Source organism: Bubalus kerabau, chromosome 16 (genome assembly GCF_029407905.1).
Source record: "Bubalus kerabau isolate K-KA32 ecotype Philippines breed swamp buffalo chromosome 16, PCC_UOA_SB_1v2, whole genome shotgun sequence".
NCBI classification, from domain to species: Eukaryota; Metazoa; Chordata; class Mammalia; order Artiodactyla; family Bovidae; genus Bubalus; species Bubalus kerabau.
In genome coordinates this window covers 62,345,218-62,368,048 of record NC_073639.1, presented here as the reverse complement: position 1 = coordinate 62,368,048, position 22,831 = coordinate 62,345,218, and the positions used below count along the sequence as shown (strand labels likewise).

The window sequence follows — 22,831 nt, the reverse complement described above, 5'->3', positions numbered from 1 at the left end:
GGAGAGTGGAGGCAGGTGAGGCTGGGGACAGGTGAGGCCTGCAGGCCAGGAACAGAACTTTGATTTTATTCTGGTTACAGTGGGTCACCTTTGGAGGCCCTAAAACATGTCTGTATTTCCCAATCAGGACTCAGAGTTTGACAATAGGGCAAAATATGTTCAGATCATAACTGTCCTCAGGAATACTAAAGAGGGCTCAATGGGAGGCTAGTAAGGGATAAGGAGGCAACAGAACCACCTGCTTATAGCTCCCCATGAAGTCCTAAGACGTCTTAGGTTCAAGGCATCCCATGGACTAGTCACTTAAGTGTTCTGTGCCATCCAGGATTTGGAATCTCTGGTAAGCTCCTGTGACCCGTGTGTCCCTTTGGAGAGAAGGAAGAGGGAGAGATCTGCTTTCTCTGGAATCCAGTGGTCACATCCCCACCCGGAACCCTGAATGCCCACCTGAGGTGTTGTCAACATGGAGTTCTGAAGTCCATGTGGTTCCTCACAGTGAACCAGGTGACGTGTCTGCATGGGAATTCACATCTTCATTACCAAATGTGAGGGCTGGAAGGAAGCTCTGGGTTCAGACACTCCACCCCTCTGCCTTTGAACCTATGGGGACTCTGAGGCCACCAAGAGGTTACTGACTTGTCCAGGGTCACACAGCAAATCAAGGGTGGCACCAGTCCAGGATCTGTGTCTCCCAAATGTCTGTCTATTGCACCTCCTCCAGCACCTCTTTGCTTTATAGTTCACTTCTTTCTCCTCTCATGTGAAGACTTCCTCCACCTTCAAGTCTCATCCTCCTCATCCACGAATGACACTTTCTTCATGGGACAGAATGTTGATTTGAGGGTTGAATGACATAGCAGACTGAAAAACCCAGTTTGCAAAATGTCAGAAAGCTCTAGGGATATAAGATATGAGTAGTACTTTTTTATAGTTACCATGGCAATCTAGGTGCTGGGAATGTTGGGAGACTCTGGTTCATGCCTGTGTTGACTTCTAGGTCTTAAGGAAAATGCAGAGACGGCACAGCAGCAACACAGAAAACGTTCCACCTGAAAGGTAGGCATCACTCTCATTCCATCCGAGGCTCTGAGCTTCAGGTGGTCGGGACAACCCGAAACTGGATTGAATATTACCTGCTCCTCAGGGCTACTTGTCAGAAGGGTGGAGGAGATCTGATCGGAAACTGCTTTGCACAAAGATGACCTCGTATCTTCAACACACAACAGCTTGCTGTTGCTCTCACGGTAATTCTCAAAGCCTGTGCAGCCAGTGGTCCACTTGACTAACTGTGGCAATGATTGCACCCAGGGGATTTTAATTTATAGAGGTGTCTGGGTGGGAACATGGAGAGGCTGATGACCTTGAAAAAAGATTTTTATTGCTTGCACTTCCCAAGAGAAAAGGGCATCCCATCCTACGCAGGGCCACATGGGGAAGCACCAGGGTCAGCCAGGAGACGGAAAGGAGCAAAGGGAAAGCATAGGTCACAGCTTTTATTGTGTTTTCCACACAAAGTAAAGCAGGGCAGAGGAAACAGCTTTGCGTTGACTAGTTTGAATAATGTTGGTGGCCTCTAGGCTATAGGAGTGGTCTCTAGCTGTCTCGTACCTGGCCCTGGGTGATTTGAGGCAGAGGAAATATTGGCTGAGAATGTGAATTAGATAAAGGAGGTGGTTGGGGATATAGGCTCTGGGTCACAGGGAAGCTGTAAACAAGTTTGGCCATTAGTTTGACCCTGTAATGTGTGTGTGAAAGTGTTCGTCACTCAGTCGTGTCTGACTCTTTGCGACCCCAGTGACTATAGCATGCCAGGCTTCTCTATGCTTAGAGTTCTCCAGGCAAGAATACTGGAGTGGGTTGCCATTTCCTTCTCCAGAGGGATCTTCCTGACCCAGCGATCCAACCCAGGTCTCCTGCATTGCATGCAGATTCTTTACTGTCTGAGCCACCAGGGAAGCCCCATACTGAGTAGATGCCAAATAGACAAATACAGAACCTAAGAAAACAACAGTTAAAACACTAATGAACTAGGATTTCTATCTTAAGCCAAAAAGAGTACAGACCGTGAGGCCCTGTTCTCAGGTTGTGACAGCCTCCCAGCCCCAGCCCTCTCAGCATGCTGGAACATACACCCAAGGAGCTGGCAGCCAAGCTTTTCCTATTTCAAGTCCCCTGTGACTCTGAGGTTCGCAGCAAAATCACAAAGTATTCACCAGTGCCAGTGTTGAGTCTTGCATGAAGCCTCCCTGTTCTCTGGGGAAAAACTCCTTTAGTCAGATAACCCTTCGACAAAATCCCACATCAGTCACTTCCCACTTCGGTGCCTTTGGCAAGCACGTTCACCTCTAGGCTTTAGTTCCCCCATCCATAAATGGCAGATAACAGAACTCAGGGTTGCTTGTGAATGAGTGAAAATACATAAACACAGCACCTGGGCTGTTTGTTAAGCTGCGCCGTTGAAGCTTTTTCCAGCCTCCAAAGACAGAACTGCTCTCTGCTTTTAAATGAATGGTGAGGTCTTTGGGGGCAGAGATGACCCTGGAAAAATAATGGCCACTGTGACTTGTGTACTTTCTTATGTCACCCTCATATTAGCCTGTGGAAGTCGGAACTGTTTTTATCACCATTTTATAAATGAGGAAACTGGGGCTCAGAGAAGGTAAGTAAGATACCTGAAGTCACACAGATAAGAAGTGGCAGGGCTGAGATTCAGGCCCCAGTCAATCTGACCTCTGTGAAGTATGTGCTTTGAGACTCTACATTTCAGCTGTCTCCTGTTTTGGTGGGTTCACTGTCCTTCCAGGTTGCTTCACATTCTAGCCTTTAAGTGGTTAAGTTGGAAGCTCAGCCTCTGCTCCCCCCACGGATTATTCTTTCCTATTTAGGCTGAAATCTCAACTGCATGCTAGGGAAAGGCCCAGGGAAGGGAGGCCAGCTATAAAAAGGCCCTTGGTGGGTTGAGCCTTCCCTGGTTGTACTAGAGGTCCCCTGAGCCCAGTGAGCTCAGAGTGCTGGTGAGCTTAAGGCAGGCAGGAGCTTTTCCAGGGCCCCTGGGATAGTGGGGGAGAGGGTGGCCGCTGTGGGCACCTGCCAGGACTCCTGCTTTCTCAGTTCAGCTTCTTAAAGTGCAGAAAAAGCTGAAGGCCCCTTGAGGATCATAGCCATAGTGTTAGTTATTGTTATTATTATCTTTATTATTATCCCAAGCTCAAGAAACTAGGCCCACACATTTCCTAGGCTTTTGGAGCCAGCAGGGATGGGCCATGGGAGGTGGGGGAACAGGTAGCCATCTTCAAGTTCCCTCCCTTGCCCGGGCATAAAGTTGGTGGTTTATAATAACTCACTCCCAGGTCAAGTTTGTAAGGCTGGTGAAGCCAGCCCCAAGACTTCTGCAGATCAGTATCTCCCCTGCCGGGTTTCACAGATATTCTTCAAGATGTGAGTAGGTTTTCTGTGGAGGAAAATAATCCTGTTATCAAATAAGTTTGGGAAACACTAGGTTTAAACAAAGTTAATTTTTTCAATTGCAGGCCTTCTCAGAGACTTTCAGAGCCTTTAGTGTACTTATTCATTCATTCTTTCAAATAATACTTATTGAGCATGTTCTGCGTACCAGGTGCATTGTGCTGGGTCATGGCAATCCAGTGGAGGCAGACAGTCATGATCTTTAACCTTATGGAGCAGGGCCCCGTCTGAAGTACCATTCTCAGTCCTGAGTACGTGTTAGAATCACCTGGGGGCTCTGAGGGACTAGAGGTGCTGCGACCCAACCCCAGAGATTTTTTTTCAAGTTAGAATTAATATTATAACTTTAATGAATTTGTATACTTCTAAGTGTTTCTTTTTCATTGGGCTTTATCTAGCTGTTTCATCTTCTAATGTCCTAGGCACCTGCTTTGGTCTATGCCGCTAGCTGGGCGCTGAAAATAAAGAAGTGAATCAGATACAGTGTGTGGCCTCAAGGAGCTTACAGTCTAGTAGGAGAACAGGCCATGTAAACAAATCAGTGTACTGTGTTGTAGCTTGTGGTATACTGTCTAACCCCAAAGATGTTTGATGCAGTTGGTTAACACTAGGTCCAAGGCCTGTATTTTTCAAGAACTCCCCTGAATGATTATAATGTACATGCAGGGCTGAGAGTCATAGGTAAGGAGTAAAATAACTATGATCAGTCCCATTTTGTGCCTGGATGATAGGAGGTTAGGGTACAATGAGGACAGAGAGCAGAGACTGTCATTGTCTGGGAGGTGGGCAAAGCTCCCCCGAGCAAGAGAGAGTTTTAGCTGAAATCTGATGGATCAGTGTAGGTTACCTGGTGGGGCCCGCCAGTGAAGGGGCTTGGCTTGGCAAAGGCCCTCCAGTAGGAAGGGTGGGTAGTGAGAAAGGGGCACATGGTGAGATTGGAGTTCAGGGCCAGAGATGATCCAGGCTGTCTGGCAAGTTCATCTCTCTGAGACTGAGTCTGTGTGCTGTGCTGTGCTAACAGACTCAGTTTCTTTATCTATAAAATGGGAATGATATTAGCCCCTATCTGTGGGATTTATCTGAGACTGCAGGAAGGCATTTAGAATGGGAAGCCCTTTTAGTGGGACAGTGAAATAATTGAATATATGTTGGGTTGTTTTTTTTTTTATTCACCCTGTTCTCTGAGTGGGGATAATTTATATAAGGTCAAGTGTGAAGGCAGTGTAAAACCTTCCCTGGAGCCTCCCTCAGGGGCCATTTCGTGCCTGGATGATAGCTGCCGTGCATTTATATTAAGCACCTACTGTATGCCCTGGGTTGCAGTGTCCAGAGGATGAGTGGAACTCAGCTCTCACTTGGAGTAAACTCGGGGTGTTTTAGGTATACTGAAGGGGTTCTGGCGTGAGAGGAGGAGGAGAGGGTGGCTCTTTGCCCCTCCCACTGACACAGCACATTAATCAGTTCCACCTGTTCTGTGGACTGATTCCATTTGAAAAGGACAAGTCCAAGAGAAGACATGACATCAGGGCTCTGGGGCCTGGTGTTTATGGGAAAGGGCACCCAGTTCAAGGCTCTCCGTTCTTGGAAGAGTAACTCTAGGCTCTCTGCTCATCTGGCAGTGGCTCTGAAAGAGCATCAGCATGCTTTATCTGATTTCGATACAAGAGGCTGTGCTTGGAACTAGAAATGGCAGTTGGCCCTGGAGGTTTTGCATAGGGATAGAGATGCCTGGAGAATACCAGGGACGGGAGAGCCTGGTGGGCTGCCATCTATGGGGTCACACAGAGTCGGACATGACTGAAGTGACTTAGCATAGCATAGCATAGAGATAAGATTTCCCATTTACTTAGTGTCAGATATATTGAAAGAGGTATTCTAAATTTGATCCCCAGGAATTCTATGCATGAATGGTGTTTATACCCATTTTCCAGGTGAGAAAACTGAGTGTAGGCTTGTTAAGAGCCCTAGAAAGGGTGGAGCTAGGGTTCACATGTGGGCTTCTCCAATTAAGTCTTCTTCCCATCACTCTCTGCTGCCCTCCAAATATCAGCTGTAACCAAGGTGGATCCTCTTGGGAACTGGGAGTTATTGAACTTGGAGATGACAGAGCCAGGGGAACCTGAGTTCCTGAGGTTATTCTCAAATCGTAGGTCCCTGCGCTCCCTTTTCAGTGAAGTAAAGTGGTTAAGAAAGCAGACTCCAGAGGTAGCCTTCTGGGTTTGAATCTCATACCACCCCTTACCAGCTGTGTGACTTTAGATAAGTTACTCTTTTCTGTGCCTCAGTTTCTTGATCTGTAAGATGGGGGTATTATTAGTAAGTAACTCACAGGGTTGATAGGAAGACTTAATGAGTTAATTTAATGAAAAGCACTTGGAAAAAGTATCTGGCACATAGGAAATTTTCAATAAAGATTATAACCCTATTGCTGTTATTACTTGTATTAATTTGCGAGGGCTGGCCATGACAAGGTGTTGTAGACTAGGTGGCTTAAACGACAGAAATTTATTTTCTCACAGTTCTGGATGCTGGAAGTCCAAGGTCAGGGTGTCAGTAGAGCTGGTTTCTTCTGAGGGCCTCTCTTGGTGGCTTGCAGATGGCCACCTCCTCCCTGTGTCATCATATCATCCACCCTCTCTTGTGTCTGTGTCCAGATTTCCTCTTGTAAGGACAAAAGTCATATTGGATTAAAGTGTCAGTCGCTCAGTCGTGTCTGACTCTTTGTGACCCCATGGACTGTAGACCGCCAGGCTCCTCTGTCTATGGATTTCCCAGGCAAGAATACTGGAGTGGGTTGCCATGCCCTTCTTCAGGGGATCTTCCCCACCCAGGGATCAAACCCCAGTCTCCTGCATTGCAGGCAGATTCTTTCCCATCTGAGCCACCAGGGAACCTGGACAAGGGCTGGCACTAATAATCTCCTTTTAACTTAATCACCTCTGCAAAAACCCTTCTTCAAAAACAGTCGCATGCTGAGGTACTGGGGGTTAGGGTGTCGATGTATGATTTTCCCAGGGGAGGGGGCACAGTTCAGCCCATGACATTATGGATACTGTCATTTGCCCCCCATCCTCCATTGCCTGACTTGGTGGGACTTCCTCCTCCTTTCTGGTCCAGAAATCGCAGTCAAGCGCTTAGCTCCGAGGCGAGTGTGGACGAAGGCGGCGTCTTTGAGAGTCTGAAGGCGGAAGCGGCCTCCCCACCAGCGCTCTTCTCGGGCTTATCCGGCCTCCCGGCGGGCGGCCTCCCCACCACCGCATTCCCGTCCAGCCTGGTCCTGGGGGCCGCGGCCGGCGGTGGGGACGTGTTCCTCCAGATGCCGGCGTCCAGGGAGGAAGGCGGGGGCCGCGGCGAGGGAGGCGCCTACCACCACCATCGGCAGCCCCACCACCACTTCCACCACGGCAGCCACCGCGGGGGCTCCCTGCTGCAGCACGTGGGCGGGGACCACCGTTCACACTCGGACGAGGCGGGCGATGAGCAGCCCGGGACACCCGCCCCAGCCTTGTCCGAGCTGAAGGCCGTGATCTGTTGGCTCCAGAAAGGGCTGCCCTTCATCCTCATCCTCCTGGCCAAATTATGCTTCCAGCATAAGCTCGGTGAGTGTTGGGGGGGATGCGGGGGTCAACGCCTGCCACTTCACCCAAGGGGTTGGGGGTCTCCATCCCAAGTGCCAAGGGCAGGCAGTAGAGGTCCTCATGGGGCAAAGTGCTTCAAAGGCCAGGATTCCGCTTCAGACCTGGGTTCAAATCCTGGTCGATTAGCTATGTGACTTGGGGCAAGGCGCTCCCCTTCCCTGAGCCTCAGTTTCCTCATCTGTCCAGCAAGGGTTGTGATAGAAACTTCCTCAGCTGGTTGGGTGACTTGAAGGTGTGGAGGAGTTCAGAATGCTCCGGTCTGAACCTGAATTCTTCCTCTTCCTAGCTGTGTGATGCTGGGGACATTATTTAACCTCTCTGTGCTTTAGTCCCATCATCCATAAAATGGGGATTAAAATAGTATTTGTACTATTCAGGGATCCCCAACCTCCAGGCCGTGGAACAGTACCTCCTGTCTGCTCAGCGGCAGCATTAGATTAGAAGCAAAGTGCATAATAAATGCAATGTGCTTGAATCACCCTGAAACCATCCCCCCATCCCTGACCTGTGGAAAAATTATCTTCCAGAAGTCAGTCCCTGGTACCAGAAAGGCTGGGGACAGCTGTACTATTTCATATGCTATTATATAGGTATCATAGATACACATTTACTATAATGGTATGTTACAGATACCATTAAATGTGCAGCTTCTGGCTTCATAAGATTGAGTAAGGTTAAATGAGTAAACACATGTTAAGCCCTTAGGTCAGTGCCTGGCAGAGAATAAGTGCTGTGCAAGTGTGGATGCTTGTCTTTATTATATTCATTGTTAGTACCTGTAGAATATTTAACATGGAATCCTGCACATAGCAAGTGCTCAATAAGTACAACCTATTACTAGGAAGTAAAATAATGATTCATGAAGTACTTAGCATAGTACCTGATACATACTTATCATTCAATAAACGTGGTCTCTGGTCCACTGTTGTTTATTTCTGTTACTGGTATTAGATCATGGTGTTGCTGTGTCCTGGAGAGTTTTAGGCTATTGTTTTTATCTTATGGTAGAAATTACAGTACAAATTATGTCATAGCCTGGTACATCCCACAAGAAATATCTAGAAGAGGTTAGGCCATCATTTGTGTCTTATTTGCCCCTTTCTGGTATGTTCCAGCTGACCCAGGTCACTCCTTCCTTTTTGGGATGCTACCATATCAGTCCCTTCTTTTTTTTTTTTTTCTTTTTGACCAATTAAAAAATGGTGGGTTTTTTTGGTTTCTATAATCTGTGTGCGCACTGGGTTCTGGGCCCTTCAGCACCTCCTTCCAAGTCTAGCGCCAGCTGGACTAGGGCTCCTGTGGCAGTGTCTGTCCTTTCTGGGTGTCTGAACCCTTTCCCCAGGTGCTGTGGACAAAGCCTCAAGCGGGAGGTTCTGCCCCTTGCTTCTAAACTTTGCAAGCTACTGAGCCTCAACCTTTGTAGGCCCCTCCTTTGTCTACCCCCCTTTTCTCCTAATGTAGATAAAGATTATACTGTACACCTATACCTTTTCATGAAAGAAAGTGAAAGTGCTAGTCACTCAGTCATGTCTGGCTTTTTGCAACCCCATGGACTGTATAGCCCACCGACTCCTCTGTCCATGGGATTCTCCAGGCGAGAATACTGGAGTGAGTTGCCATGCCCTTCTCCACCTTCCTTTTTATTCCTAGAAACAGAAGCTGGCCTGTTTCTTCTTACCCTGAATTCCAGCAAACTCACCGCCAAGTTTTATTCCCAAGTTTGGTCATATTCTTCCTCAGTTGTCAGGTTTGTTCAGTTGATCAAAGAGTATAAGAAGGGATTTTGGGGTTACTGATTATGATTTTATATGTTTTCAATAAAGCAACTCATCTTTTATAAAGTAGATCTGGAAGCATGCATGGAATACATGTACTATTTAAAAAGTAAAAGTGAACTGCAAGCACGGGAAATTCTGTACATTGTGTAAAAGCAGAATCCTGTCCACAAGGAACAAAAAGTAGGATTTGAAAATCCCCGCTCAGGGAGAATTCTGATTGCAGCTTAGCAAATTGTGGAATAAAACTCCGTTCTTTTTCCCCCCTCTCCAAAGGTCATGTTTTCCTGTCAGCTAGGAATTCTTTTCCCTTTCAACATGAAACTTCCATTTCTTATGGTGCTGTGGTCTTTTGCTACATACGCTTTTATTACAAATAACATGCCTCAGATTCTTTTTGAAAATAGAAACACTTTGGCTACCTGATGCAAAGAGCCAGCTCATTGGAAAGGACCCTGACGCTAGGAAAGATTGAAGGCAAAAGGAGAAGTGGGCAGCAGAGGATGAAATGGTTAGACAGCATCACTAACTCAATGGACATGAGTCCGAGCAAACTCCCCGAGTTAGTGAAGAATGGGGAAGCCTGGCGTGCTGCAGTTCATGGGGTCGCGAATGGTGAGACACGACTTCGTGACTGAACGACAGCAACAAACTGCTGGAGATTGTGCCCTGTAAGCAGTATCCCTCCTTGAGTTCAGTTCTGTTATTATTCTGTTTTTACAGAGGAGGAAACTGGGCTCAGAGCGGTGCAGTGACTAGTCCAAGCTCACACAGAGAGGAGGTGGCAGAACTGAGATTTGAACCCAGATCTTACCAGACTGCACAGCCCATGCTATCTAGTCCTATAAAATACCCTCCCCCCTAGTGGCCTCAATCCCATCCCTAAGTCAGGGGCCTCCAGGTTCCCAGCAATATATTTGGCAGCCCAAATGCCCCAGAGATGGGATTTTCTCTCTCCTCTGTGGTTAGTGTGTTGACTCTGAGGAGGGAGGTATGTGTCCTGGGTCCCTAGTAAGCCAGGCCAGGCCAGACACATCTAAGTGGGTGGTCTTGGCCCCTCCTCTGCCCTGCAGGCATTGCCGTGTGCATCGGAATGGCCAGCACCTTTGCCTATGCCAACTCCACGCTCCGGGAACAGGTCTCTCTAAAGGTGAGTCACCTGGCAAATCAACCGTCCAGCACTGCTGTAACAAATGACCACAAACTCAGTGGCTTAAAACCACACAAATGGGTTCCTTGTGGTTCTGTAGGTCAGAAGTCTGAAGTGGATCCCTCTAACCTAAGATCAAGGTGTCCACAGGACTGTCTTCCTTCTGGAGGGTTCGGAGGACAGTCTCTTTCCTCACCTTTTCCAGGTCCTGGAAGTCACTCACATTCGTTGGCTCCTGGCCCCTTCTCCTCTTTTGAGCCACCCACATTGCATCTCTGTGAACATCCTTCCATAGACACATCCCCCTAGACTCTGCTCTTCTGTCTCCCTCTTCCACTCTTAGGGGCTCTTGTGATTATTTGGACCAACTCCCCGGAAAATCCAGGAAACTCTCCCCAACACAGGGTCAGCTAATTAGCAATCTTAATTCCACCTGCAACCATTATCACAATGGAACCGAACAGATTCACAGGCTGCTGGAATTGGGACAGGAACACCTTTGGGAGTCATTCCTCTGCCTCCTACCTTGGCAGGTCCCTAGATGTGCCACCTTTCTCCCTTCCAAGAGCAGCCTCTCCTCTCATGCCCCTAGCCCAGTCCCCTTACCCTCCTGACATTCAGTCAGTTAACTCATTTCCAGCCCACCCTCATGGTTCAGGCCACCCCAGTGGCACTTCTGGGTGGCTGGTGGGTCTCACCACCATCATCCCCAGTGCCTGCTGATACCTGCTGAGCACTCAGTGTGTCCAGCACAGAGCTGGACCCATTTCACAGCTCATCTTGGAGATCTATCCCAGCAACTTGGGAGGCAGGCAGAATCACACTTAATTTATTTTTCCAATGAGGAAACAGTGGCGCAGAATTTCTTGGCTAAGATCTAAGTTTTCTGCCTAAGGCCACACAGCCTGTGTGAAGCATGGTGTCAGGATATGAATCCAGGCATTGTGCCCAGAGCCTGTGCTCCCCCAGGTTCAAATCCCAGCCTCTCCACCCTCCTGCAAGCCCTTGGAGGGGTGACCTCACTGATCTCATCCTCAGGTGCCGCCTCTGGGCAAGGAATTGCCACACCCACTTCATTCACCCAATGAGAGGATTAAGCAAGATGGTGCATGGAACGTGTTTTGTGCAGCACCTGGCTCATAGGAACAACTTAACTGAGCTTTTTTTTTTTTTTTAACAAGCCTGTGTATTCTGCAGCACATGGGCTCCTATAATAGCCACAATCTTCTCTGACCCTGCTTTGGGGTCATCTGCTTTCTTGGAAGCACCTAGGCCTCCATGAGATGAAAATGCCAGCTCAGTCTTTATTTTAAACAAATGAGCACGTTGAAGTCAGGAGTAGGGCATGGAGCCAGAGGTTCTTCTTGATCCTCAGTCTTGTCTTCTTCATGCCAACCCCTTTCTGTTAGAACAACAAGTTGGGGCTTCCCTGGTGGTCCAGAGGTTGAGAATCTGCCTTGTGATGCAGGGGACACAGGTTCAATCCCTGCTCGGGGAACTAAGATCCACATGCCATGGAGCAGCTGGGCCCACATACCACAACAACTGAACCTGCACATGGCCACAACCAGGGAGTCTGTGCTCTGCAACAAATGACCACACATGATGCAACCAAGTTCCCACATGCCTCAACTGAGACCCCATGCAGCCAAATAAATAAATAAATAAAAATTTTTAAAAAATCACCTATAAGAAAGAGCAGCAGGTTGTTCAGTGTCATAGTGGGGCTGTTGGGGCTATCTTTTTCTCAGATACAGCAACATCCTCATGGTGCCTTGACTTGAATTTTAAGGACAAAGGGTTGCCTGTATCCGTGAATAGGCTTCTAGGGGTCTTCACACCCTTTGAAGACTCAGGTGATGTTTTGCCTACGTGTGCATATTTCAGTAGCAGTAGGTCTACATGACTCTTAGTTTAGGATCTCAGCTTACTACTGGAGAACTACCCCACTTGTCCTCCAGAGTCGGGCTTCTCAGGGCTTTGCTCATTCCCTCTCTCTTCTACTTTTGATTCGGATTTACAGGGGATTAAGCTGGAATCTATTATTTATTGGCATAAAAAGGGCTGCTGAGTGGATTAATCACATTGATAAGAGCAGTTGGTTGGTTGGAGGTGGTTTCTCGGGCTGTTAACCTTGACCACTCCTGGAATAATGGGTGGATAGAGATGCATTTATTTTGTCTTCTCTATGGAAATGTGTGTTGTAACAGTGTGTGAAGTACTGAGCTGTGTCTGGAGACTGGAACATTTACCGAAACCACAGGGAAGGTTACACTGGGAAAGTTATGACCTCATCTTATTCCAGCAATGCAGCCACCCTGGTCCAGGAAGAGACAGGCTTTTGAGAATCTACAGCACGGGGTCTGATTATGTATCCCAGGGTACACAGGCAGAAACACCTTGCTCTAGGCTTCCTCTAGAAATTTCCTGGGTTTGCTCTCAGGCTGAGAGACTACTAAGAAAACAGACTGAGAAGGTTTCCCAGCTTGTCTTCCTGGGGACGAATCAGAAACAAGTCTGAAGAAAGAGAAACCGTCTGGATCACAGAGGGCTTTGACGTCGATGTGTACAAAGCTGCCTGTAGCCCTACAAACGTGCCCCTACGCTGAATGGTCAGTCCGGAAAGGTGCATACCAGAAAAAGTTAGAACAGCAGTTTCTGACTTGTCAATCTGAATCGAGTGGTGGGTTGTAAAGTTGGAATAACAGGTCCTGCCACTTAGTGACCCTGAAACACGCTCCTGTGCCCGACTGAATGTTTACATTTGTCAAATTTACTTAAACCTTAACAGAACCTCACTTTTGAATAAGGGCACCGGACCTTAAAATATGTGCCCCTAAAGGACTTCCTTGGTGGAGCAGTGGTTAGGACTCCATGTTTTCACTGCAGGGGGCACGAGTTTGATCCCTGGCCAGGGAACTAAGACTCTACATGCCTCACAGTATGGTCAAAAGGAAAAAAAAAAAAAAGTTATTAAAACATGGCAATGGCACCCCACTCCAGTACTCTTCCCTGGAAAATCCCATGGACAGAGGAGCCTGGTAGGCTGCAGTCCATGGGGTCGCGAAGAGTCGGACACGACTGAGCGACTTCACTTTCACTTTTCACTTTCATGCATTGGAGAAGGAAATGGCAACCCACTCCAGTGTTCTTGCCTGGAGAATCCCAGGGATGGGGGAGCCTGGTGGGCTGCCGTCTATGGGGTCGTACAGAGTTGGACACGACTGAAGTGACTTAGCAGCAGCAGCAGCAGCCCTTGAGCAAGAGTTGCTTAAATTCTCTGTGCCTCAGTCCCTAACAGTAAATATAATCTAACATTTCCTATATGCCAGTCACTGTTCTAAATGGTTCATGTACATTAGCTCTCACGACTTTATAAATTGATATAATATGCACCCTTTTTGCAGATGAGGAAAGAGAAATGCAGCGCGTTTAAGTACTTGCCCAGGGTTGAACAGCCCCCAAGTAGCAAATCAAGGATTTGAAGCCAGGTCATCCAGCTCCAGAATCAGTTTTGCTAACCATGGTGCCCTCCTGATTCTGGATAGTTCTCCAAGCAGGTTCACACATTTCTGTTACCTCCACTGTAACCATTGCTTGGGTTCCAGTGGGATGGAAAGATGCCAGCACCCTTCCTTTCACCATTAGCCATGTTTCCTCCAAACCTTTGAGAAAGGGAACATTGCCCCTTGTTGGGGAGCATTCTGGAATATTCTGCCAGGTGTACCTTTGACATTTCAGCATCCCCACAGATCTCTCACTTTGTCTCCAGGAGAAGAGGTCGGTGCTGGTCATCCTGTGGATCTTGGCCTTTCTAGCGGGGAACACCCTCTATGTGCTCTACACATTCAGTTCCCAGCAACTGTATAACAGGTAAGCAGAGGAGTCTGACCCTCAGTGGGAAAGTGGGGAGCTTTGTTGCACTTGGGACCCACAGCCCCTTCATTGGAGAATGATATAGTAGCCCTCAGTCACACTGTAACCTTCAGATCCCACCCTGTTGTTAAGTATACACATGCCTAGAGCAGAATTCTTGAGCAGAAATAGAATGCAAGCTGCATGTATAATTTTGCATTTTCTACTGACCACCTAGTGCACGAGGGGAAAGGACTAGCCAGTGACGGTCTCTAGTACAGGGTTGAAACTCAAGCCAAGCTTTCAGATTATGTCCATCTGTTTTCAAAATGGGCTTTGAGGAGTAAGCAGTTTCACCACTTTCTGGGGCCACCCAAAGTTGCATAAAAGCAATTTGGAGAATTCGTTCCAAGGCATCAACATGCCGCTCACACACTGCATTAGTTGCCCGGCCCAGAAGATCAAGGTCCTGGTGGAGGGTAAAGAGATGGAGTTTCCCAGAACCTTGAATGAATTTCCAGCTCATGCCATTTTCTGGGCATGATCACATTCTCAGGCTCAGACCTCTGTGCCCTCATCAGACCAGGGCTGAGTCAAACTGGCAGCACATGAAGAGAAAGAGAGTGGCTTGGGGAAAAGCAGTAGAGCTCCTTTTTGATGTCAGTGGTCTAGAGTGTGTTTGTGATACCAACAGCCGTTATCTTACTTTGCTTTCCAAGTGAGCAGGGTATTGCTGTTGCCATTTTACAGGTAAGGAAACTGAGGCTTAATGAAACCCCTTTTAATGAACCTTAGTCCCTGTAGATGAAAGCAAGTTCGAATCATCCCAGGATTTGAAGTCTGATGACCAGCGTCAGAAGGTCATAGTCCTGCCACATACCAGCTTGTGCCCTTTGGCAAATAGTGAAACCTTTAGAACCTCCCCTAGTTTCTGCGTTTGTGAGACTGGAAGCAAGTTAATTGCTGCTTTACCCACCTGAACAGGCTAATGATTAGAGAGGCCAAATATTAGAATATGCGGAAACTACTGGGCAAACTGTGCAACATTTGATATGTCCTAATCATGTCATGATGTTATTGTTTATGATGAATTACTCTACCTTTTGGTAGTGGTGGCTAATGGGGTGGAAAACTGACAATAAAATGTATCCGTCCATAAAAGTTCATAGTGTATCTTAGAAGTAAGTGGATGTAGTGATCAATCTGTGGAAAAACACTTAGGCATCTTTCCGGCGTCAAAGCCAACAGAAAAACACAAAGATGATGAAGTAAAACCCAGGTAGGTGAATGTAACAGATTGGTGTCTCTGGGATAAAATGGAAAGTGGATGGCACATCATTTTTTTGCAATCAGAGATGCATGCATAATAGAGAAGCGGGGTGTGAAAGTCAGCCCGCCAGCCTGGGATATGCCCAGGGAGGGACAAATGCAGAGACGAAGAGAGGAGCTCAGGGCCGCCCGCCTCTCCCCATATCGTAACCTGGGTGCGTCTCAGACTTGGAGACGAGGCATCCCATGGAGATGGGGCTCAGATGTGGAAGAACACTGATGGTATCATGAGAGATTGCCAAAATAGATTGTTTTCATTGATTTAGCCTATAGTCTAGCTCTTCAAAGATCTTTATTATAAATAGAAATCGATTTTTAAAAATAAAAGTAAGAAAACAGACCATTTGACTCCTAGAATGCTCTCATCAGGGGACCTCGGTTTGCACTGTTGCCTGCCAGCCCAGCAGAGTATGTGGGAAGAGTTTAGAAAGCACTCAGTCTGGGCTGTGTGCACTGTCTTCTGGTTTTTGGGGGACAGGCAAGACTCAGAATGGTCTTTGCTTGGAGCCTCTAATCCAGCAGAAAGAAAAGCGAGGGGCCCAGCACAATTTGGGTGCTGGTTCCAATCCTAGCTCCACATTCTAGCTGAGATACTGTGGACTCCATGATGTCATAGAACTCCAGACTCCCCAGCTCAAAATGCGATAATCATAGTGTCTACCAATTAGAGCCCTTGGGAAGATGAAATGACTTGAGACACATACAGCAGGTGGAGTAGGGCCAGCATGATGTAAAGAACCAAGATATTATTAACATGAAGAATACCGTCATCTGCAGGGGTGACAGACAGCAGTGCTGCTCCACATGTGGGCCATGGACCAGGGTCAGTTTGAGAATGACTTTTTGTCTGTCTCCCGTGAGTGAAGTACAGAAGTTGAGTGTGAGGTTGCCTTACCTGGTCACGGATGGGCAAGAGGGATTACACACTCCAAGCAGCACTACTGTAGAGTAAGGACTGAGGGCAGTAATTGTAGCTAGCACACCTGGGTTCAAATCTACCACTGTTCCTTGTATTTGTAGGACTATGTGCATGTTCTTTACCTTTCTGTGACTCCGTCTTCTTGTCTGCGAAATGGGTAGGTAACAGTGCCTGCCTCGTAGAGATGTTGTTATCATTGTCAGTGCTGCTTGGCAGAGTCTGTAGTATGTCTATTACCTCATTGAATCCCACCAATAACCCGAGGAGGGACAGAAAGATTCCCATTTTATTGATGAGAACACTGAGGCTTATAGAAAGAACATGATTTGCCTAATGTTCAAAAATGGAGAAGCCTGGATTCAAATTCGTCTGTCTGATACTCATGCCTGTATGCTTAGCATGCAATATGACTATGGGCAACTTACCTTACCTCTCCAAGCTTTAGTGCCTCATTTATAAGGTGAGGGTAAGCAATGCTTACTGCATAGAACAATAAGATACAGTGAGTAAAGGGGTTAGCACACTGTCACACATCAAACCTTCCTCCCTGCTTCTCTCTCTCCCTCCTTCATGGTGTTGCTCAGCTTTTTTTCCCTCCCTCCCTTCCTTCCAGTTTCTCTTGTGAAGCCTGTTGTGGACCCATAAAACTGGAGGGGACTTTAACTTATGATGTTCTAGGCCAAGCTCATCATTCAACTCTCAGGGGAACTGAGGCTCAGAGAGGTTAAGATAGCCACCCGAGGTCACACAGCAAGTTAGTAGCATATTCAGGAACAGAACACAGATGTCTGACTCGCAGTTTAGTGCTCTTTCTACAGGTAATATTTACAAGGCTCCCAGAGTGAGTAGAAGGAGCTGCCAAGGGCCAGTGATCCTAAATGAGCACTCTGACACTCTGACTCCTCCCCTAGCCTCATATTCCTGAAGCCCAACCTGGAGACGCTAGACTTCTTCGACCTGCTGTGGATCGTGGGCATCGCAGACTTTGTGCTCAAGTACATCACCATCGCTCTCAAGTGCCTCGTCGTGGCCCTGCCCAAGATCATCCTGGCCGTCAAGTCCAAGGTAGGCACAGGTGGCAGCCCCCATCACACCGATCATGCAGGGGTTCTAGTGCGCCTCCTGGAGAAAGAAAGGTTGGACTTGAGCAGAGCTGATGTCAGGTCATCAAATGAACAGAACTTGAGCTGGTAGATCCGGTAACCCACCTCTCATCGTTGCTTGAAGCTGCGCATCATTCTTTATTGTCATCACCCTCCTGTCACGTCCCTACTCTCCAAGTGCATTCATTCCCTAAGTCTTATTGTCCAAAGCTGGCCTTGATGCCGTTTTCATCTAAATTTCTCCTGAGAAGGGAAAAAAGCACATCAACATGCCCCGGGTCCTGCTTTTCCCAGGGAAGGGTGGCTCTCATAGGTCTCACTCTTCGTGGCTTCTGTGGCATGTTCTGTAGGGGGAACTGAGGCTCAGGAGGAAAGAACTCTGATCTATGAGTGATGCCTGCCATGGCTGGAGGAAGAGAACTGGTGACAAGGATTCTTTGCAGTGTCATCTCAGGGAAAGGTCTGCAGCAGGTGTTGGTATGAAGAGGTCTTGGGGGATAATCATTGTAATTCAGAGAACTGGACACTGTTAGGAAGAGACATCATCATTAGGTCAGAAAGCTCAAAATTTGTCCCAGGCCTTGGTTGGCAGAAGAGCAAGTTGGAATTGACCATTCATTTTCAGTGACAGCTGGTCAAATCACTGGCCAGGTGTGTAAGAAAAACACACTCTTGTGTTTCTTCTCTACACACACATGCTCACTACCTCTGACACCAGACATGCGGGTTTTCCACACATCATGTAATTCTCTGACACCAGCTGGGTGTCCAGCAGTTTATCTAGTTCTGACACCATCCACCTCAAGATAGTATCAGATCCCACGGGAGAAGGGCTTAGTCCCACCAGACGTCTCCTGTCCCTTCAGATGGCCAGTCACAAGCCCCAGGTTGTCACCTGTGCTTCTGATCAACCAGCCACAAAACAGAGTTCCCACGACCCCCTCCTTGGGTTCAGTCACTTCTAGATGCCCTGAGCCTTTTCCTTCATAGCATTTGTGACACTTTGTGGAAGGCAGGAGATGTGAATCCAGGCATGTGAGGAAGCTGGCTCAACACTGACAGCCTGGAATAACAGTGGCTTGCAATTATTGAGCACCGACTGTGAACCTGAGACTGTGCTGTGCTTAGTCACTTAGTCATGTCCGACTCTTTGCAGCCCCATGGACTATAGCCCACTAGGCTCCTCTGTCCAGGGAATTTTCCAGGCAAGGATACTGAAGTGGGTTGCCATGCCCTCCTCCAGGGGATCTTCCCAACCCAGGGCTTGAACCCAGGTCTCCCACATTGCAGGCACATTCTTTACCATCTGAGCCACCACGGAAGCCCAACAATACTGGAGTTGGTAACCTATCCCTTCTTCAGGGGATCTTCCTGACCCAGGAATCGAACTGGGGTCTAAGAGCACTTTATGTATGAATTCCTTTTGTAGCCTCTTCAATTCCTCCCAGGGAGATACTATTTCTCTCATTGGTGATGAGACGGAAGGACAAGCAGCTGTTATGTGGTAAGGATTGGGACTCCAGCCCAGAACTTCAGCTTCAGGGCCCAAGCTCTGTCTCAAAGTAGCTAGGGGAGGAAGATAAGGAAAACAGGCAGAGGATGGTCACTCATCACCTAATACCTTCTGCTTCTTGCTAGATTCTTTTCTATGTCTTGACTTGTGTAAGGCTCTCAGCACCCCTCTGAGAGAGAGAGAGATTATGATCAACTCTTTCCAGATGAAAAGCTGAGTATAGTCACCCCTCAGTATCTGTGACGGGTTGGTTCCCGGATTTTCCTCAGATAGCAGAATCCGCGGATGCTCAAGCCACTTACAGTTGTCCTCCTGCATCCGTGGTCCCACATCCTTAGATTTTCTACATGAGATTGGCTGAATCCACAGACGAGGAACCTGGGCTTCCGCTAGACCAGACCCTACTTCTTTCATTTCTTTCCATACACCAGCTAGTCCCAATCTGACATGTGGCAGATGCTCTTATCCCATTTTCCACATGAGAAACCTTCAACACAGAGATGCTGAGTAACTAACCCATACAGCTTCCAGAGCCGGCTCTGTGCTGCCCTTTCTCCTACCCACTGATCCTTCTACCTCAAAGACCTTTTTCCTTTCTTGTCTCAACCAATTCACGCTCCTCCTGCAGATCACAGCCTCTTAGACATCCGCCTGCCCTTTGGATGAGGGATGGAGCCCCTACTGGGGCTCTCCTAACGCCTTGTTCTCCCCCATTCCAGCACTCACCACTCTGACCGTAATTGCTTGTTTAATTGTCTGCCTGCTCTGCTCAACTGTAACCTCTGTGACAACAGGAAATGAATGCATTTGGTTTCTTTGTTGATAGATCACCAGCATCTGATATGCACTCAGAAATGTTCATTGTATGTAGATATGAGGAGTAGATGGATGGATGAATGGCTTTATAGGTAAATGGATGAATTGAATCGATAGCTGGGAAGGTTGGTGGATATGTGGATAGATGGATAATCAAGTGATTGTGTGGATAGATGGATGGATGGATATTTGGATGTTGGATGGATATGTGAATGGATGGATGGATGTTTAGATGATGGATGGAGATTTGAATGGATAGATGGATGGAGATTTAGATGGATGGATGGATATTTAGATGGAGATTTAGAAGGATGGACAGACAGGTAGGTAGATGGGTGGGTGAGTGGATGAGTTGATAGTCTAGCTAGCTACACTAACTCTCATCATCTCCTCTTGTAACTGCAGTGAGAGCTTAGACTCCATTGTCAGCTCAGCTCAGACTTCTCATGTCTGTCTGGTAGATGTCCAGACACCCTGTTGTGAAGACACCAAAATCTGCAAGGCAAAGTAGTACTCACTTCCCTGTGCTAGAAAGGAACACGCAGGGGCCTTCAAACACTACAGCCGCCAGACCAATAGTAATACATACAACTAAACATTGCTGAGCAACCACCAGGAACCAGGCCGTGTTTAAGTTAAGCACTGCCGTTTGTTCAAGAACAGTTGCTAAATGCCAGCTGTGTGCCAGGCACTGTTCTAAGCACAGGGGTATATCAGTGAACAAAGTAGACAAAAATCCACATGCTCATGGAGTTGATAGTCTGCTGAAGACATTGTCTTGTTTAATCTTAACAATCCTGGTAGGTTGATACTGTTTATATCTCCTTGCATGCACGGAGCAGACACTGAGTTAAATAACTTGCCGGAGATTGCAAACCCCAGCATAATAATGCCCATGTCAGTAGGAGCAGCTGATGCAGAGTCAGGCCTTCATGTGGGCCAGGCCTGGCTCTAATTCATTTTCCTCTGACATCTGTTCTAGAAGGCAAGTGCTGTTGTTTTGTGGGTTTTTAAAAATTGAGGTAAAATTCACATAACATAAAATTAACCAGTAATTATTTAAAAGTGTGTGATTCAGTGACATTCAGTACATTCACTGGCAACCATCACCTCTATCTAATTTTAAGACATTTTCATCACCCCAGAAGGAAACCTCATATGCATTCAGTCACTCCCCCTTCCCTCTGACAACCACCAATCTGCTTTATATCTGTATGTATTTACCTTTTCTGGGCATTTCATATAAATGGAATCATACATTATGTGACCTTTTATGTCTGGCTTATTTCCCTTAGCATCTTATTTTCAAGATTCATCCACATTGTAACAGATGTCAGCACTTCATTTCTTTTTATGGTTGAATAATATTCCATTGTGTGGAGAGACCAGCGTTTGTTTATCCATTCATCTATTGACAGACATTCAGGTTACTTCCACTTTTTGGCTATCAGGAATAGTGGTGCTTTGAACATTTGTGCACAAGGATCTCTCTGAACAGTTTTTCTGGGTAATACTTAAGAGTGGAATGGCTGGGTCATATGGTAATTCTGTGTTTAACTTTTTGAAGAACCATCACACTATGTCCCATAGCGGCTATACCATTTTACGTTCCCATCAGGTGCTAGTTTTATCCCTGTTTTCCAGAGGAAAAAACAAACCCAGTGAGAGGTTAAGAAGAGGCCCAAAGTCACGCAGCTTATATATGGCTGTGTGGGGATTTGAACTCAGGCAGTCTGATTCCAGGATCCTCTGAATCACTAGACCACACTCCCTCCCAGGGAAGTTCTCTGCATTTGCCTGCGGAAATTCCTGTGTTGACTGAGGAATGATGTCCCCATACACCATCTCTAGAAAATCCCCCCAAGGTTCAAGCAAAGTTTTCCTCACTTCCTTCTTCTTTGACGGGCACTGCTGGGGGTCGGGGCGGGGATGGGATTTGGCACCCCTTCTCTGCACCACCGAGGTGTGGGCGACAGTTATTAATGCCTCCCTGGCAACTATCCAACTCGCTTTTTCTGATTATTATTATTTTATTCGGCGAGATTAATGTGCCAGGTCAGAGCAGAATCCAGCCTGTAAGGAGTGATGTGAATAGTCTCCTCAAGATAAATTGCAGGCTTGGAAAAGGTTCGCAGCCTTTCCTTGCTTGTCTGAGTGCTCTCCCGAATCCTCATCAATCCTTGTCTGGGCAGAAGAAAAGGATGGGTCTTCATTTGCAGCTGGTGGGGGGAGGGGAAGGCACACATCTGTCAGGGACCCTAATGGCTCACAACACAGATGGTCTTTCCTGCACCTCCACGCCGTCCACTGAGAGGGTGGGTTGGTTTTTAATATTATAATCATTGTATTGGAAGGGCTTCTGGAATTTGGATTTGCCTGATGGCCCCACGGTCCCTGATGTGTGAGGCCGGATGAGCCACCGATCCCCCCACATGCCTCCAGACACCAGAGAGTCTGTCCAGGATCTTCTCACACCTGGGCCTCCCAGGATCTCCAGGCTCATTGGCCACCCAAGAAGGGAGGTGGGGTTAACAATGATGACCACCCATCTGTAACCTCAGCCCCAAACCATCACCCTGGCCGGATGACTAGAGCAGCCACTTATCATCATAAATCTAGATAACTTATACAACCCATACATCTAGGCCCTGCCCAATCAGACTGCCACCCACTTCTCTGACCTCATCAGCCATGACCTTCTCCTCTCCCTTGCTCACCCTGGACCAGCCAGCACCTTCCCTCTCAGGCCCTTTGCACTTACTGCTCCCTCTGCCTGAGGAGGTTTTTCTCTATGTTTCCATGGCTGTCCCATTCCCATCATTCAAGTGTCACTCCAGTGTAACTTCCTCTGAGAGTCTGTCACCTCCCTGACCACTCTGTTCAGAGTGGTGGTCCCCAGCCTGCATTATCCCATCACCATTCTATTTCTTCCTCTAGCATGTACCAGTATCTGAAATGACTGAATTGTGTTTATTTTTTTACCTCTGCTACTCGAGTATAGACTCACGAGGACAAGGACTATCAGGTCTGTCTTGATGCAGGAAACACACCTTGGGTATTAAGGGCTGAATGAAGAGCCTCATGTTAAATTCCTATTGGGAGGTTAAAACCAGGTCTGCTGCTTCCCCCATGTAGAGTTCTTTTCAGCCACCTCCCCTTTCTCTCCTCAATCCCACTGACATTATTTGGAACTTATTTGCTTAAAGAGGCAGTGCTAGACCTTGAGAATATAAAAATGAGTAAGACGCCTTCCTTGCCTTCATGCACT

At 47.3% G+C, this 22,831-nt stretch overlaps 1 protein-coding gene across 4 annotated transcripts in view; it reads left to right on the top strand.

Annotated features, from left to right (window-relative positions):
* The window catches only part of RNFT2 (ring finger protein, transmembrane 2), a 62,223-nt gene that overhangs the window by 3,010 nt on the left and 36,382 nt on the right, over positions 1–22,831 (top strand). Inside the window, exons 2-7 of one of the 4 annotated variants that reach the window (XM_055550945.1) lie at positions 326–340; positions 998–1,056; positions 6,583–7,064; positions 9,952–10,028; positions 13,801–13,901; positions 17,043–17,196. In XM_055550945.1, the coding sequence (XP_055406920.1) occupies positions 1,010–1,056; positions 6,583–7,064; positions 9,952–10,028; positions 13,801–13,901; positions 17,043–17,196 (861 nt within the window). In that variant the 5' untranslated portion in view covers positions 326–340; positions 998–1,009. Of the gene's footprint in view, positions 1–325; positions 546–997; positions 1,057–6,582; positions 7,065–9,951; positions 10,029–13,800; positions 13,902–17,042; positions 17,197–22,831 lie in introns of all 4 variants that reach the window. The other 3 variants (XM_055550943.1, XM_055550944.1, XM_055550946.1) reach the window with 3 other exon arrangements.